General features: G+C 42.6%; 2 protein-coding genes across 3 annotated transcripts; both read right to left on the reverse strand.

Annotated features, from left to right (window-relative positions):
* Positions 1 to 67: 67 nt before the first annotated feature.
* On the reverse strand, positions 68 to 9,090 carry LOC101174723 (rho GDP-dissociation inhibitor 1). 2 transcript variants are annotated; one of them, XM_078947425.1, is made up of 7 exons: positions 8,948 to 9,063; positions 8,719 to 8,772; positions 6,334 to 6,522; positions 4,642 to 4,725; positions 3,236 to 3,312; positions 2,580 to 2,643; positions 68 to 1,515 (listed from the first exon to the last, which is right to left on the reverse strand). In XM_078947425.1, the coding sequence occupies exons 3-7, from the start codon at positions 6,518 to 6,520 to the stop codon at positions 1,316 to 1,318; spliced, it is 612 nt and encodes a 203-aa protein (XP_078803551.1). In that variant the 5' UTR covers positions 6,521 to 6,522; positions 8,719 to 8,772; positions 8,948 to 9,063; the 3' UTR covers positions 68 to 1,315. The 2 variants fall into 2 exon arrangements, with proteins under 2 accessions (XP_078803551.1, XP_020563221.1); XM_020707562.3 differs by lacking the exon at positions 8,719 to 8,772 and having other exon boundaries at positions 8,948 to 9,090.
* Positions 9,091 to 10,598: 1,508 nt separating this feature from the next.
* Positions 10,599 to 14,021, reverse strand: LOC101175372 (THO complex subunit 4). Its single transcript, XM_004065546.5, has 6 exons — positions 13,692 to 14,021; positions 11,675 to 11,833; positions 11,448 to 11,595; positions 11,329 to 11,377; positions 11,062 to 11,248; positions 10,599 to 10,985 (listed from the first exon to the last, which is right to left on the reverse strand). Exons 1-6 carry the CDS (start codon positions 13,881 to 13,883, stop codon positions 10,965 to 10,967), a joined length of 756 nt encoding a protein of 251 aa, XP_004065594.1. The 5' UTR covers positions 13,884 to 14,021; the 3' UTR covers positions 10,599 to 10,964.
* Between the last annotated feature and the right edge of the window lie 316 nt (positions 14,022 to 14,337).

A 14,337-nucleotide genomic window follows, 5' to 3' on the forward strand; every position in this document is an offset into this window, starting at 1 on the left:
ATTGTGGTGCTTTAATGCTGCAGTAGCCACCAGAGGGCGCCGGCGAGCTCCACATGCAGAGGACAAGTTGAGCAAAATCTTTATTGACTAAGAAGAGCAATCACAAATGAAAGAATATACAACCCCACCAGCATGCCAGCGTTCGCATAGAAACTGTACAACGTGAAGGAATGTATGTCACAGGAATACGTCGCTATGGGAACAAGCTAAGAGCTACTATAGGTTCAGGTACAGTACGAGTTCTAGCTGAGGGGCCTTCCTCTGGTAGTGTCACGCGACCCCTTTAGAGCGGGTCGCTGTCCAGGACCGGCTCAGGGTTCCGAGTCCAGACACCGCCGAGGTCTCTGGGAGTAGCAGCAGCGGGCGGTGCCTGGCTCCGCCTCCTCGGATTCTTTGCGACGCCCCTTCACCTGGGACCTTCTGATGGCATGAAATGAGGGTAGAAGTAACGACATGTTAAGGCAGAGGACAAGGAAAAAGCGTTTGCCTAATTATGTGGACATTCAGCCCCTCGAAGCACCAGACAGCCTTTACGCCTGGGGGGGGTCAGACCGTGGCGGGCTCCGTGTGGTGGTCGGCTGAAAGCCCTGCAGGCTGCCTGACGGCACAAGTTTGAGCGTAAGGCAGCTGTCTGGAAACTTTCCAACCTTTGTTCGCTTTGGCTCCTCCCCCATTTGAAAAAGCACATGGAGGGGGGGTTGATACATTTGGGAACCGTTACAAGGCATTTATCGGTTATACCAAAAGATAGTGTTGGGGGGGTGAACACAACAGCTGATGAGGTGAATACAATCACACTATACGTCCACGGATACGGTTATATTTATATGTAAAAAAAAAAAAAAAATAAAGCTAACTAAAGTTGATTGTACAGTTGCTTTTCCACGTGGACTTCATACTGACAGGAAGACAACCGGAGGGGAGGCGGCGAGGAGGGAGGAGGCGGGATTAATCTCTTCAAGCAGCGGGGGGGAGAAAAAAAACGAACTGAACCGAAGCGTGGGCTTCATGGTGCTACATGGCACGGTTTAGTCGGGGGAGGGACGGATGCACAGGGGGGTCATGATGAAGGAGGGGGGGGCTGCTACTGCCGACAAGGGGGGGGGGGGGGGGCGTTAAGACACTGAGGTGGCGGCGAAGGCATGAGATGCAACTTAAAATTGAGAAGGCAGACACGGTGAAGATGAGGGCGGGAATGGGAGGAGAATTATGGGAGTGTGCGTGGGGGGGGTGGCGGGTGTGAGGAATTTAAACATCCTCAAGACACCAACCCCCCCCTCTCAACCCACCCCCCTTCAGAACTCAAAGGCCTCTTTCAATCGTTCCAGTCTTTCTTGATGTTGAGGTTCCACTCCCAGGACAGGTGGTTGTGCTTGTCGTCGTCGGTGAACTTGGATTTGATGACGTAGTGCCCACGGGCCAGCAGGCCTTTGGGCGCTTCCTCCACCGTGGTGAAGAACTCGTACTCGTTGGCGCGTGGCCCGTAGCTGCCCACCATGTAGTCTGTTTTGTCAACTGTCGAAGGAAGCAGGAAGACGGCGGTCATTCATTGGGCGCCGCGGAAACATCTTCAGCTGCAGAGCTCCTCTCAATTGACATCAAATGTGGGGAACTTGCCTCAGAAAGCGCCCAGTGCAGCGGGACAGGCAGCAGATCAGTTACCATGACAACGGAAAGCTAAGCAAGTAGAGATGCAGACTAAAGCTACTTGATGTAAAGCCTGAAGTACCACACAGTAAAGCTGCTAGTACTAGTATTCACGACGATCAATGTCCATCCATGACCTGCGCTCACCTGCTTTTGGATTTGGGTCGCCTGGTTTCTGGGCCGGTCCTGCAGCCTTTAGGAGAAGGCAGGTTCACCCCAAACATCTCAAATTTATGTACACCCCTAACAGAAAATGGTTCAGTTCCGGCTCATGAAATCAGTCAATCATTTTGACCCGTGACATGTTTTTTTATTTTTTTAAATATTATCGAGCACATGGAAAAAAAACATGGTTATTCTGACCAATAGAATGACAGAGTAACAGCTGTTTATTTCTCTATAGAAGTTGATGGGATTTTGGCTTCTTGGAGCCAGCGGGTACTTCCTGTTTGGAATGCCAGCGGGGGAGGGGTCACTCAGTCCAGTTCTTATATACAATCAATGGATTTGCCTCATAGTTTTTAGGTTAGATTGAGCTCTGAGAACCAGGTTCTTCAGAGGGTTCCACTGCGAAACGGGATTAGAAACGAGGCCTACAGCCGTTTCCCAGGTTTTTTCCTTTGTGGAGACCATAGTCCTGAATCAGGAAGTGTTCATTCTGCAGCGTTATGCAACGCTGATCAACACAGTGGACTTTATCCGCCGCAGCGCAGAAGAGAAACACACGCGTCAGCTTTTTCCTGTTGCTGTTTCATTACCAAAGGCTTCAGCTTCTCCAAATGAAACTCAACTTCCTTATTTTTCCAGGGCTTTTCTTTTCTCACAGTCATCGACTTTGTTAACTAACAGGAGTCAAACCGGCAGAACCATGCCGATGCTTCGGAACCTCACACAGGAGGTTCGTGTTCAGAGGAGGAACAGTTTCTACTCACTCTTCATTCCTTTCCTGTACGTCTCCTGCACGTACTTCAGTCCTGAAACGATCTCCCGGTTTACCTGAGCAAGAAAACAATGATGTGTTATTTAGCAAATGTTTTTGGCAGAGAAACTAACAACAGTATTGTGAGAGCGTAAAGCACAAAACAACACAGATTTAGACCGGAAAAAGATGGTAGAGTTCTTGTTTCTGCTGGGCTCAAAGCATGAAAAATATATTTCAACTCAGAACAAAAAGATAATTGAAACATTTCTGTGCTAAATGCATTCAAGCTGATACTCATTACTAGTTTTTTTACATTTTTATTCAGCAGAAAACTAAATAAACTACAAGTTTTTCCATTTAAAAGAAAAGATTTTGCTCCTGGCTGTACATTACTTTCTACCAATAATAAAAGAACCCATGCTATAGAAGGGAAAAATAAAAAATAACGATCAAATCTGCATTTATTTTTCAGCAAATCAGCTTTCCTGACTGAAATGAAGCAAACCTAAAATTCCTTTTTACTGATGGAAAACTTCCCCCTCCTCAGTTCAAGTACTGAACTGGAGTTTTTTGGGTTAAACTAAAACACAAAGTACCAAAACTTTAAACAGCTTAATTAAAAAAAAAAAAACATCTCAATTGAACAAACATCACATGAATGCTCACCTTAAAGCTGATCTTTATCTTGTATTCTACTCCCTCCTTCAGTATAAAAGCCTGCTTCTTAAAAGCTTCCAGATTACCTGTAAAAAGCACAAAAGTAAAGTTATTATTATACATTTGTAACATGCTGCTTCGTGTGGAGAAGATTCCTTCGGCTTTTTCTGATGGATTTCGCCTTTATCCGTCCAGCAGAACAACCAAACTCACGTCCAAAAACATCCGACTGTTGCAGCACGTTTACCTCTAGGTCACAGAACGTCATGCGCCGAGAAATGACAGTAGCATAAAAATGCTAAAAACAAGCCAGACTTCTATTAGTGCATCAACATTTCCTCTGTTAGAAATGCCTTAGAACTATAGTTTATTGTCTTAAAAACACTTACATTCAGGACTTTGGATTCTTAATGCTGAATTTCTCTCTTGTACAAAATAAATGTTTGTTCTGTCTATTCGGGTCAGCATACAAACCTTTTTACACTGAAAAGTGTGAAATTGAAATGACATAACAGAATTTTTTGTTGGTCTTTTTGACAAAACATGACATTTTCATCAAAAATATGTCCATGTTTTGCTCAAACGGTGTAAAAATTATAATTTTTTATCCACTAACTGCCAATTTCCTTTCATTTTTAATTATTGATGAGACAGAAATCAATAAACAGATGTGACTTTGGATCCAAATGAATGTATTAAACTGCGTATGATCTTCAGTTATTATTTGGAGCTGCATTCATCAGAACTGCATGTCGCACATATCCATCACTGACACACTTTTGACATTTTAACAACAAAGTCAATAGTTTTCACTGGCGTAAAATAACCTTTTATTTTGAAACTCTGATGTTCACACCTGATCAGGTACTTTTATTTTGCTCACTTGTACAAACAAAAAAAACTGGATTATTTAGCTGAGTAGCATTTAGTATAAAGAAAACAAACTGCATTTTGAAAAAAAAAACAGAAGAAATGTTTGCAGTTTGTGGGTTATATGAATTTTTCATGAATATTTGTCGTTCTTATTTAATGCTAACCCATGTCTAAGTCTAAAATTGTGTCACAAACGGCTGTTTTCAGGAAATATCTTGAAATGAAATATCTTTATTGTCATTGTACATGTACAACAAAATTACAGGGAGAGCACAGAGCCGCTGCGTCTGTGCGCGCCGCCATCTTTAAATGGTTATATGTGCAGCGTTTAGCAGGTTTCCAGCAGAAGCTCTGCTTTCTTCTTTTCAGTTCTGGTTCTGATGGATCGGGTGTTTTAAGCCAGAAGGTTTTGAAAAAGTCTCCACATTTAGGACAGGCAAAGAGCAGCCACCGAGAAGGCGCCACAGCGGCGTTCTGTCACGCTCAGCATCACGGTTCGGTAGGACATGAACGGCGGGATTCATTCCTGAAACCGGACTCACCTTGCAGGTCCAGGATCAGCGGGTTTGGAGCCGTCTCACAGATCAGAGTCATCTGGGTCACCTGGACGTTGGGAGCATTGGGATCTGAGGTGAAATGAGAGAGAAAAAGGAAAGTTTAAGCAACTAATACAGTCATTTCACGGTTTTTCAACTGGTTTCCGATTCTTCTGATCCAGTCTGGTTGTTTTAAATCTCGACATTACATAAAATAATCCCAACACATTTTTAGCTGTATTTTGGGCCCGGCACAACACAAGAAACAGATGCTCAGATGCTCTCAAAAACAGAAACAAACTACAGCTTTTTGTCTAATAACAAACATGTTAGGAAGTTGAAAGTTTGGAAGTTAAACTGCAGATTAAAACCCAAAAAATCTGTTCAAGTTTCACTCAGCTTTGTTCAGGAAACGTGCACCGCTCACTAAACAATAGAAACTGATGCACGTCTGGAAAAAAAACAATGAAGCGAGGAATTCTGGAGATTGACCCGAGGTTAGGAGGAGCAGCAGAGAGGCCACTTCTTTCCAAGGAAAAACTTCAGCAGGAAATGCAAACATTTAACAGAGAAAAGGCGAATGCAGTCGCTCCACAACTGCTCTCCTGTTCGAAGATTTAAAAACACAAAAAAACTAAAGTTGGAGACTTTTCATCTTCTCATTTCATCGTAAAACACTACCAGGGGTTCAAATGACAGTATTCAGGGGGTTAAGGCGACGACCCAGACGACCCAGAAACCACCTCAACCCGTTCATCTCAACACACAGTCCTCAGAAAATCCTAAATGGGTCACGTGAGGCACCAGAAAAACCAGACTGGATCTCCATCAGTCAGATATTGATCAGCCCGGAGGGGATGGCGAAAGCTTGAGGACGGTTAAATATTAACACAGAACAAATCTAAGAAACTCATGATCCCTAAACGATGAAACAAAGCTGGTCAGAACAACGAGGATGACCATTAAGACAGAAGAGCAGCAAGAAAAAACCTCACAAAACTTCAACTTTTAAACACGAGTCTGCTTTCTAAATAATTGGACGGAGGTTTGTCCTCATTTCTATTTTTACAGAGAGAGCTGGTTTTTTAGGACCAGCATCCAGAGCCTCTGAAGGGCCCGAACTCTGGGGACCTGAATGTAGAGCAGCTCTGCTGTAAGCTGATCCGCTGCGTTTTATTTAAACTTGTGTCATTCTCAGTCCCACAAGGGGAACGCCTTTACTCTCTGTGTCAGAGAACAGCTTGACCGTTGGACCTTTGAGCAAACGAGCTGCAGAGCCTTCAAAAAAAAAAAAAAAAATAAGTGCAAAGCCCAAAAAACAGCCAGGAGCTTTTTGCTCAATAAGCATCTTTTAAAAAGTTTGGCCATAAAGGCTCAGATTCTCACAGTATCATTAAAAGTGTCATGTGACCTGAGGAGGGCGGAGCCACCATGACTGGAAATGATGCCAAAAGGGGAAAAATCATTTTTGCTGCAAAGAAACAGGCTGTCAAGGTGTTAGCGCGGTTTCAAGTCACCTTGTAAAATATTAAAGCCCTGATCAAGATAAAACCAAGTATAAAACTACAAGAAGTGGCTGATTCATAAGCAACATTCATATACATAAAACCTACATCTGAGCTTTTTGCCATTTTTCCTGATGAAAGGGCAGAAGTGTTTCCCTCCATCCCATCAACACAAACGCGTGTCGTGTCTTACCCGCCTCGCTGATCCCGGGGCCGAGCAGAGCTTCTTTATATTTGCGCAGACTTTCGTCGTCCTTGTCCAGCTCCTGGATCTCTTTCACTGACTTCTGGGCCGGCGGCTTGTAGTTGACGGGCTCCGGCTCCTCATTCTCCGCGGCGATGGCTGCTAGCTGCTCCGGAGTCACGTCATCCTCAGCCATGACTGGGGGGGGGAGAGAAGCATGGCGGCGGGAGGATCAGCTCAGGCGTGAGTGGAAAGGTTTATTCAGGTTCATGACTCGACCGACTGACTATAACAGCTAAAATGCTAATTACGTAGCTGACGAGCTAGCTCTCTGAAACGATGCCCTCAGCACGAGTTTTCCTTCTGCGCCATCCTGCATCACATGACAACAACCCGCTTCCTCTGGGTTTTGGACGTTTCACACAAAGGATTTGGGTCGTGGGAAAAAGGAAAATCTTCCATTCACCATTTATTACAGTCAGCAGACAATAACAGCCACTTATGGAGAGTTTGTGTCTCTTAAATTCTGTTTTCATGGATTTCACTTCTTTGTTTTCTACTAGCTTGAAACAGCAAAGCAGTGTCGTTTATTTAAAAACAACATTTTTAAAGAAGTACGAGGAAATCAGACCAAAAAATATACTAGTTCCTAGATTTGAGTTCAGTTCAGCTGCTGTTCTGTCATGGAAGTGTTGTCCAAAGGGTGTTGCTGGGAAGATTTCCTTTCCTAAAACCTCGGCAAGCAACAAAAGGAGGAAAAGCTTTGTTTAGGACTGGTTATTCATACTATTGAAGCAACTAAATTCTTAAAAATCTGCTTTTTTCTGTGCTTGTCCTATTTGTGAACAGTTCTGTTTGCATCCTAAACGCTTTGTGGGAAAAACAGGACGATAAACTCAGGATGAAGTTCATTTCATATGCGATTTTTACTGGTCATTTTCAGTCAAACAGTACAGCGGTGTCTTCTAAAAAATCCTGTCAAATGTTACTCCTGCACCTAAAGCTACATTTATCTGTCCCTAACTTCACAATAAACAACAACACAGAGGTTCGCTAAATTAAAATGGAGAGTTTTAATACTAAATCCACATAATTAATATAACAGCCCATTCAAACATTTAAGTTCTGTAGATGCAGTAATAATAGAAAAACAGTGTTCAACATTTCCATGAGTGCATTCAATCCAAATCCATGATTTAAAAAAAAAAAAACTGTTCCAATAATTTTTAGCTGATTGTCCAAAATCCAGATATTGGCAGTAATTATCTATTTCTATCCATTCTGTTTATTTACCATGACCTAAAACCTAGAAATGAACACATTTGTACAGGAAGTTGATCTGATGGCACAACACCAAAAAAGACTGAGAAGTAATATCAGTTTGAATAAAAAAGTGTTATTTTCCTCCAGTTTATTAGTAGCATTCTTTAAAATAATAACCATAATCCAGATTTTAGACCAAACAAAAAGGCATAAAAGAGATTTCAGCGGTAAAAACTGTGAAGTATGTTTTCACTGTTTCAGGTGTTCTTATTCCACGGTCAATTGTCCACATCATTGCAGAGGAGCTAATATCTTTGCAGAAACTGAACATTTGATTTATTCCTTGATATGAACAGATGGTAGAATTATACAGCTGAAATATTTAGCATCATTGAATGTATAAACACTGGGATGCTGGATGAGGAAGGAGGGGAGTAACGGGATTACATAACAGCACTGAATCCACTGCTTCTTCTTATTGAAAAGGGTCATTCAATCAGTATTCTAGTAAGCAGCTTTTCCATCTTTTTTTCTTTCTTTCTGAGGAAGTCATTATTTTAAAACTTTGCCACATTTTGGAGGAAACTACCACAGTTTTATGAACAAAAAAGCTCAGTAAATGAGACCAGAAACTGAGAAACCTGCCAGAAAAACGATTTCAACTCATCGTTTTATCATCAGTTTAGATTTGAATTAAAGTGCCTTTTATGTTTGAAATAAAAGTTTGTTTCACATTTCATTTGGGGTCAATGTAATATAGGAATTTCAAGTATGAATTGTGTACGGAAATTTAAAATTTGTCCAGAAAAATGTCGATCTGGTGATTTAAAAAAAAAAAATCTGATTTTTTTTTTTTTTTTAAGAAAGCTTCGTGATTCCCATATAACAAAACTATATAATGGAAAAACATTTGGCTCCGGTAACCAACCCTAAATGCATCGCTACCGTCATATTTGTCGTTATTAAATATGAATTAAGACAAAGAAAGAAGATGTGCACAAAATCCGTTTGCCCCCGGACGAACCGGGTTGTTTTTCAGAAATTCGACAAAACATTTTTCTAGATTATTATATTAAATGTACTGACAAAAATCACTATTATCGACTAGTCTGAGGAAATAACCCGCTTCACCTCTTTACATTTGCTGTAACTTTATAGGCGTCGTCCCTCTTCAACAGGGTGGGTCTGAGGAAAAGATGAGGGAGCTAGCAGAATCTGAAGGAACAATCCAGCAAAGCTAGCTCGCCGCGGCTAAAGCCTGGCTAGCACTAGCATGACATGTTTTCTCCACTTAAACCGCACGCGCCACATCTGCCACGTGCCTATCGTCCGCTTCATCTGCAATGACCAAAGCGCTTACCTTGATTCTAAAAAATAAAAAAAGAAGCCGGGACTTTGCGGTGCCGAGGAGGGTTTTAAGTGCGTTCGTTGATCTGAGCGTTTGTGCAAGTATGGCGAAGAAAGAAACGGCGCCGCCCCGCGCGCCGGCTGCGCAAAGTTTTCACCATCCGACCGGGCAGGGGCGAGTCTGAGGATTTCCACCTGTGGGGGGCTCAGCCCCTCCAACAAAGGGAACCATCCATTATAATCTAGATTGCAAAGTTATTTTTAAAGCACATTCCCAACATGTTTTACATTCTAAAAGCTTTCAATGGTTTAAAGACCCACTCTGATCATCTTTTGAACAATTGTTAAAACGATTTTTAACAAAACAAGAAGAAGAAAAAAGTTGTTTTCTAGGATAATTGTGCAGAACGGCAGTAGTTCATTAGAAATTCTTCCCTGAGTGGAAGCTGGGACCGTTGTGACGGAGCAACCCAGCCCCCACTCCCCGTCACCCAACACGCTAGCTTACAGCCCCTCCCACACCCAACCTAGCATTGCCGGTGCAACAAAAATGGCGGGCAATATCAGAGCCATCCAGTTTTGAGTTTTTAGCCAGATTCCAGCTCAGTCAAGGAAAAGAAAAGATGTATTTTAAAGATCACAAAAAGGCCCCATTTCAAACAGCATGTTTTCTTCTGCTTCTGATGAAGAAATGCTTGAAAAATGAAACTTTTAGACTAATTTATATACATATATGTCATCTATCTTGAGAAAAACGCCACAAGCACATGTTAAAAACACAATTTTTTAGTGGGTCTTTACAAAAACTCTTTCTCGATGACTGTGAGATTCTGGTTGCTGAAGATATATTCTTATGTTTGCTTGATCATTGTAACTTATTGTGTGTGAATGTTTTAATATTGATACAATCGTAAAAATGCTGTTCCTGTACGACCTTTGCTTTAGGATTTACTGTAGAATCTGTAGTCTGTGACATCCTTTGTTGAATTGTGGACAGCAAAAATAAATCCTGAAGCGGGACAGACTGGAGTTTTCCAAAATCAACGTCAATTGGGTTTAACAAAAGTTGTAGCTTAATTGGAGAGCAAACTATATCCATGCATGTTCATTTAATACCTTTGGGACACTGAAGAACGATCGTTTTTTATTACATGAGGTAATTTTGCAGCTAAATTTCCTGCCCAGAGGTAAGGCAACTCCATCTCTGATGTTCCGCCTTTCGCTTCGTGTGGGTCATTTCATGACATCGACCTAAAGCCGGCCTCGGCAGTGTGTCTGCGTTTCGCCCACAAAAACAACTTTTGCAAAGATGGATGAGCATTAACAATGTTTGGTCGATCACCTCTAGCTCTGTGGAGGTGTGCGTCAGCCTGGAAGAGGCCGTTTCTACTTTATGACATGGGGAACACGTCATACGGGCCTGTTTTGCTCGAGGAATGATTATAATCCACTAAAAGCTAAAACACTTGACTTTGCATGATATAGGCCCTTTAAGAACATATAAACCCCTTCTATTCCTCACAGGATCCACTGATTCGTTTTTTAAAGCCCCCCAGAGGAGAATATTTAACAAAATTTCCTGATGCTTTAATGTAAAACGTGAAGCAGGTCACACAGGCATAACGTGACACGTCACGGATTGGACAAAATAAAGGAAAGACGTCTTCAGAAAGATAATCACAGTATTGCATTTATATACAAAAGTCTTAACAGGTTCACAAATGAAGTGTACAGTACCAAATGACAGAAACCCTGGAAATATATTTTACACCATTTGTTACGTCATAGACTCATGTCACCAAAAAAAAAAGAAAACAGCAACGCAGGTTTGAGCCAAACTGTTGACTTTACAAAGTTCACTTTTCAAACATCTGCTCAAAACCAACTGGACTATAAAAATACAAAAAATAAAAATAATGGACCTTATTGGTCTTCAATGAAACGGCTTCAAAGCATAATTGGAATTAAGTCAGATTCATCAAAAGTCCATGAGGCGACCTAAAAATTAGACGCTGGATCCTCCAGCTCCTTTAATTGGTGTCCATCTGGCACTGAAAGAGACCACAGAGAAAATAAGCCGGAGCGCTTTCGCTGGTGGACATGACAGAGGCGCGCCTGCGCTCTCACCTGAGCGTTGTAAGCATCCAGCTGAGCGTCCAGCTCCTCTGCCGTCACCGGGGGTTTGTTTCCACCGCCTCTGCCCCGGCCTCTGAAGCCTGAGCTGCCCCCCCCTCTGAAACCAGAGCTGCCCCCCCTTGGCCGCCGTTCAAAGCGGGGCTGGCCCAGCCGGCTTCGGTCGAAGCCTTTGTTTGAGCTGTAATACGTAAAAATACATCTTTTAATGCATCTCATCAGTCGAGCGTTTCTTTGCCGAGTGACGGCGGCACATCTGACCTCTGCGTGCCGACGTCTGAGGCCACCTGCTGGATTTTCATGGGGTGACCTGAAAGCACGAAGGCGTTTGATGAGTTTCTCCACCGACATCCAACGGGAGACAACGCAGTGAAACTCACCGTCGAGCGGGACGCCGTTGTAGTGCTTCATCGCTTTGAGGGCATCTGCTTTATTTACAAAGTGAACTTCAGCGACTCCTTTACTACGACCAGAGCGATCGTAGTGTATCGATGCCTTCTTTAAAGTTCCAAACTCTTCAAAGAGGTCCTAAGAGGCAAAGCAAACGACCACCTGTGAGTGATGTGCCGCGTTTACACACGGACACCCCGGGCTGGACGGGATTTACCTTTATGTCTGAATCAGAAACTCCAAAATCGAGGTTAGAGATGAGCAGCTTGCTGCTGCTGCCCCCAAAGCTGTCGTCTGCCTCTGGACTCTGGGCCCTCGGCCCACGAGAATGCTCCTCAAACATGTCGTGCTGCCACTTGTCCGGCAACTCCCTCGGCTGGGGATAGAAGAAAGGGATTTATGTGAACGCGGACCATCGCTCTGTACGCCATGCTAAGTTCGGTGCACCTTGTCCTCTTTGTGGTCACTTTGCAACTCTGGAGTTTTTCTTGAGCCTCAACTACCATCAAAGCTGCTTGGGGCTTTTTTTTTGGTTTCATCTGTGTCATATTTTGCACCTTTGTTGTTGAAATTTGCGGCTTCCTGCATTCTCTAGTGTTTCTTTTGCAATCAGAAACATTTTGTTTTCTAAACATTTATTCTCAAAGACCCACTCTGATGAAAATTGTGTTTTGTGCAGAAATTTTGTCCGAGAACTTTTTTTTTTTGGGCTACAAAAGGCATAATTATGATAGAAAGACCCCTGGGAACACCTTCAGAATCGATCAAAAGACGATCAGGGTGAGCAAAAAGCAGAGCAGAAACTCCTACAATGGAGTGGAGATCCACGTAATCTCTGAGCCTTATTTTAAAGGGCCTACATTATGCTAAATCGTCTTTTTTGAGCTTTTAAGTGTATTATAATTTTCTTTACACGCTATAAAAAACTTCAAGGCGGTGTTCTGTGATTCGTTTATGCATTTCTGAGTATTCCTCTCAAAGCTGCGCTCTGAGCAACAGCCCCTCCCAATCCACAAAAATGAGTGGATTCTCACATAGTGACATCACAAAGTGAGGAACAGCCCCTTCCAGGAAGTCTGCACTTCCAGCTCCGCCCCCAGGCTAATACGCACAGCCACTTTTTCAGTGGAGCTAGTAGTGATCAGCTAAACGCTTTCATTTTATATGCACAACCATCTTTGGAAAAGTTTGGATGTTTGTTTTTGTGGGTAAAAAGCCGTGTAGGCCGGGTTTAGGTTGATAGCATGAAATGGGCGGAACGAACACGGAGAGAAAGGCGGAGCCTCAGAGATGGAGTCGACTTACTTATGGGCAGGGAAATAAATCATATTTCTTTAAAAAATCGTTCTTAAGTAACGTTTTATCATATTTATATAGATATAGTGTACTCTGAAAGGCTAAAGAATAGCAAGATATAGGGCCTTTTAAACCGTCATGGGGGCAGCAGTCGAAGCAGGAGGTCCTGGATTTCCCCCATCAGGCCTTACAAGGAGGACGTAAAGGTGTATCCAGACCACCTGTGATTTTCCAGGTTTTCCCATCAGCAGAACATTTCCTTTGCACTCCCAGGTGTTCAAACTCCTCCTCATCATAGCCTTGGTCCAGGTGATTTGGGCCACTTCTATCCCGAGTTTTGTCCTTTTTTCATGACTTACAGCTCATATTTCGGGATCAGGATCGTCCAGTAGATCAAGATCTTAACTTTTCAGCTTCTTCCTCACAACAGATCTGTACAATTGCTGCAGCTTCTCTATGCTTCTCTATCCTAATCTCATGCTCCTCCTGTAAAAAGAAAAACAAAAAAGCCAGAAAACTTAAATTCTCACTTTTGGTGGGTCAAATCTCTCCTATGTGAAGAGGTTACGAGCAGAACCAACATTTCATTGGTTGCCTGTGACGTTTCCCCCACTGTGTGTGAAATAATAAACGACTTTGAAGATAAATTCTTCCTTCCACGTCAGATTCTCGCACGTTTGAGGTGAGAAGCTTCGCCTCCATCTGCTGCTACAGGAAGCGGAAACACAGAAACTCACCAGATCGGATTAAAGAAACTTTTTACAGCTAAACTGATCCCGTCTACATTGACTTGCTGACCCGATCATTACTTCCGATTGAACCCAAAAACGGAGGTTTTTCCAAACTTAGCCGCACGTGTTACCAGCTAATATTTAGACACAAAACAAAGTTAGTTTCAACCACATGGTTGTTGCGTGTGTGTTAGCTGTCGTCCATACCCTGGTGTACGGTGCGGGTCTGTTGGTCCTCTCGCGGCTGAAGTTACTTTGTCGACCGCGACCCGGCGGCCGCGACGATCCACCGGCTCGACCGGATCCCCTCTCCCGTCCGGACGATCCTCCTCCTCCGCGGCCTTCTCTTTTATTCATTTTGATAATGTCGTCCAGAGACATGCTCATCTTATCGGCCATAGTAGTGACAAAAACGACGAACGAGAAACCAACGAGGAAAGACAAACAAGAACAAAGACACCGGACCGTCGACAGGCGCCACTTTTACAGCTTAACCTAATGGCGCGCTAACGAAGTTAGCGGAAGTTGCGTAAATGGCTTGCGGAAGTGACGCACATATTTTCCATTGACCCTTTTTTTTATTTGTTTTTTACTTTTTTTTTTATTTGAACTTTAAGCATACACATAATAACTACACACAAAAAAGAGAGAGAAAAGGAAAAGAAAATAAATAAATAAAACAAAATATATAGAATTGTAGTTTACAGTACTAAGGATTGTGATCTTCAATGAAAATACGCTGTTTTATTGCATTTTTGTTTTTCATCAATGTCAGAGATTTAAAATATAAACTGATTTCTTTAAGAAATGTATTGAATAATGGTTTGGTTTTTAAGAATCTGCACTTGTGAAT

This window comes from Oryzias latipes, chromosome 1 (genome assembly GCF_053564925.1).
Source record: "Oryzias latipes strain Hd-rR chromosome 1, Olatipes_Hd-rR_3.1".
Lineage (NCBI taxonomy): Eukaryota > Metazoa > Chordata > Actinopteri > Beloniformes > Adrianichthyidae > Oryzias > Oryzias latipes.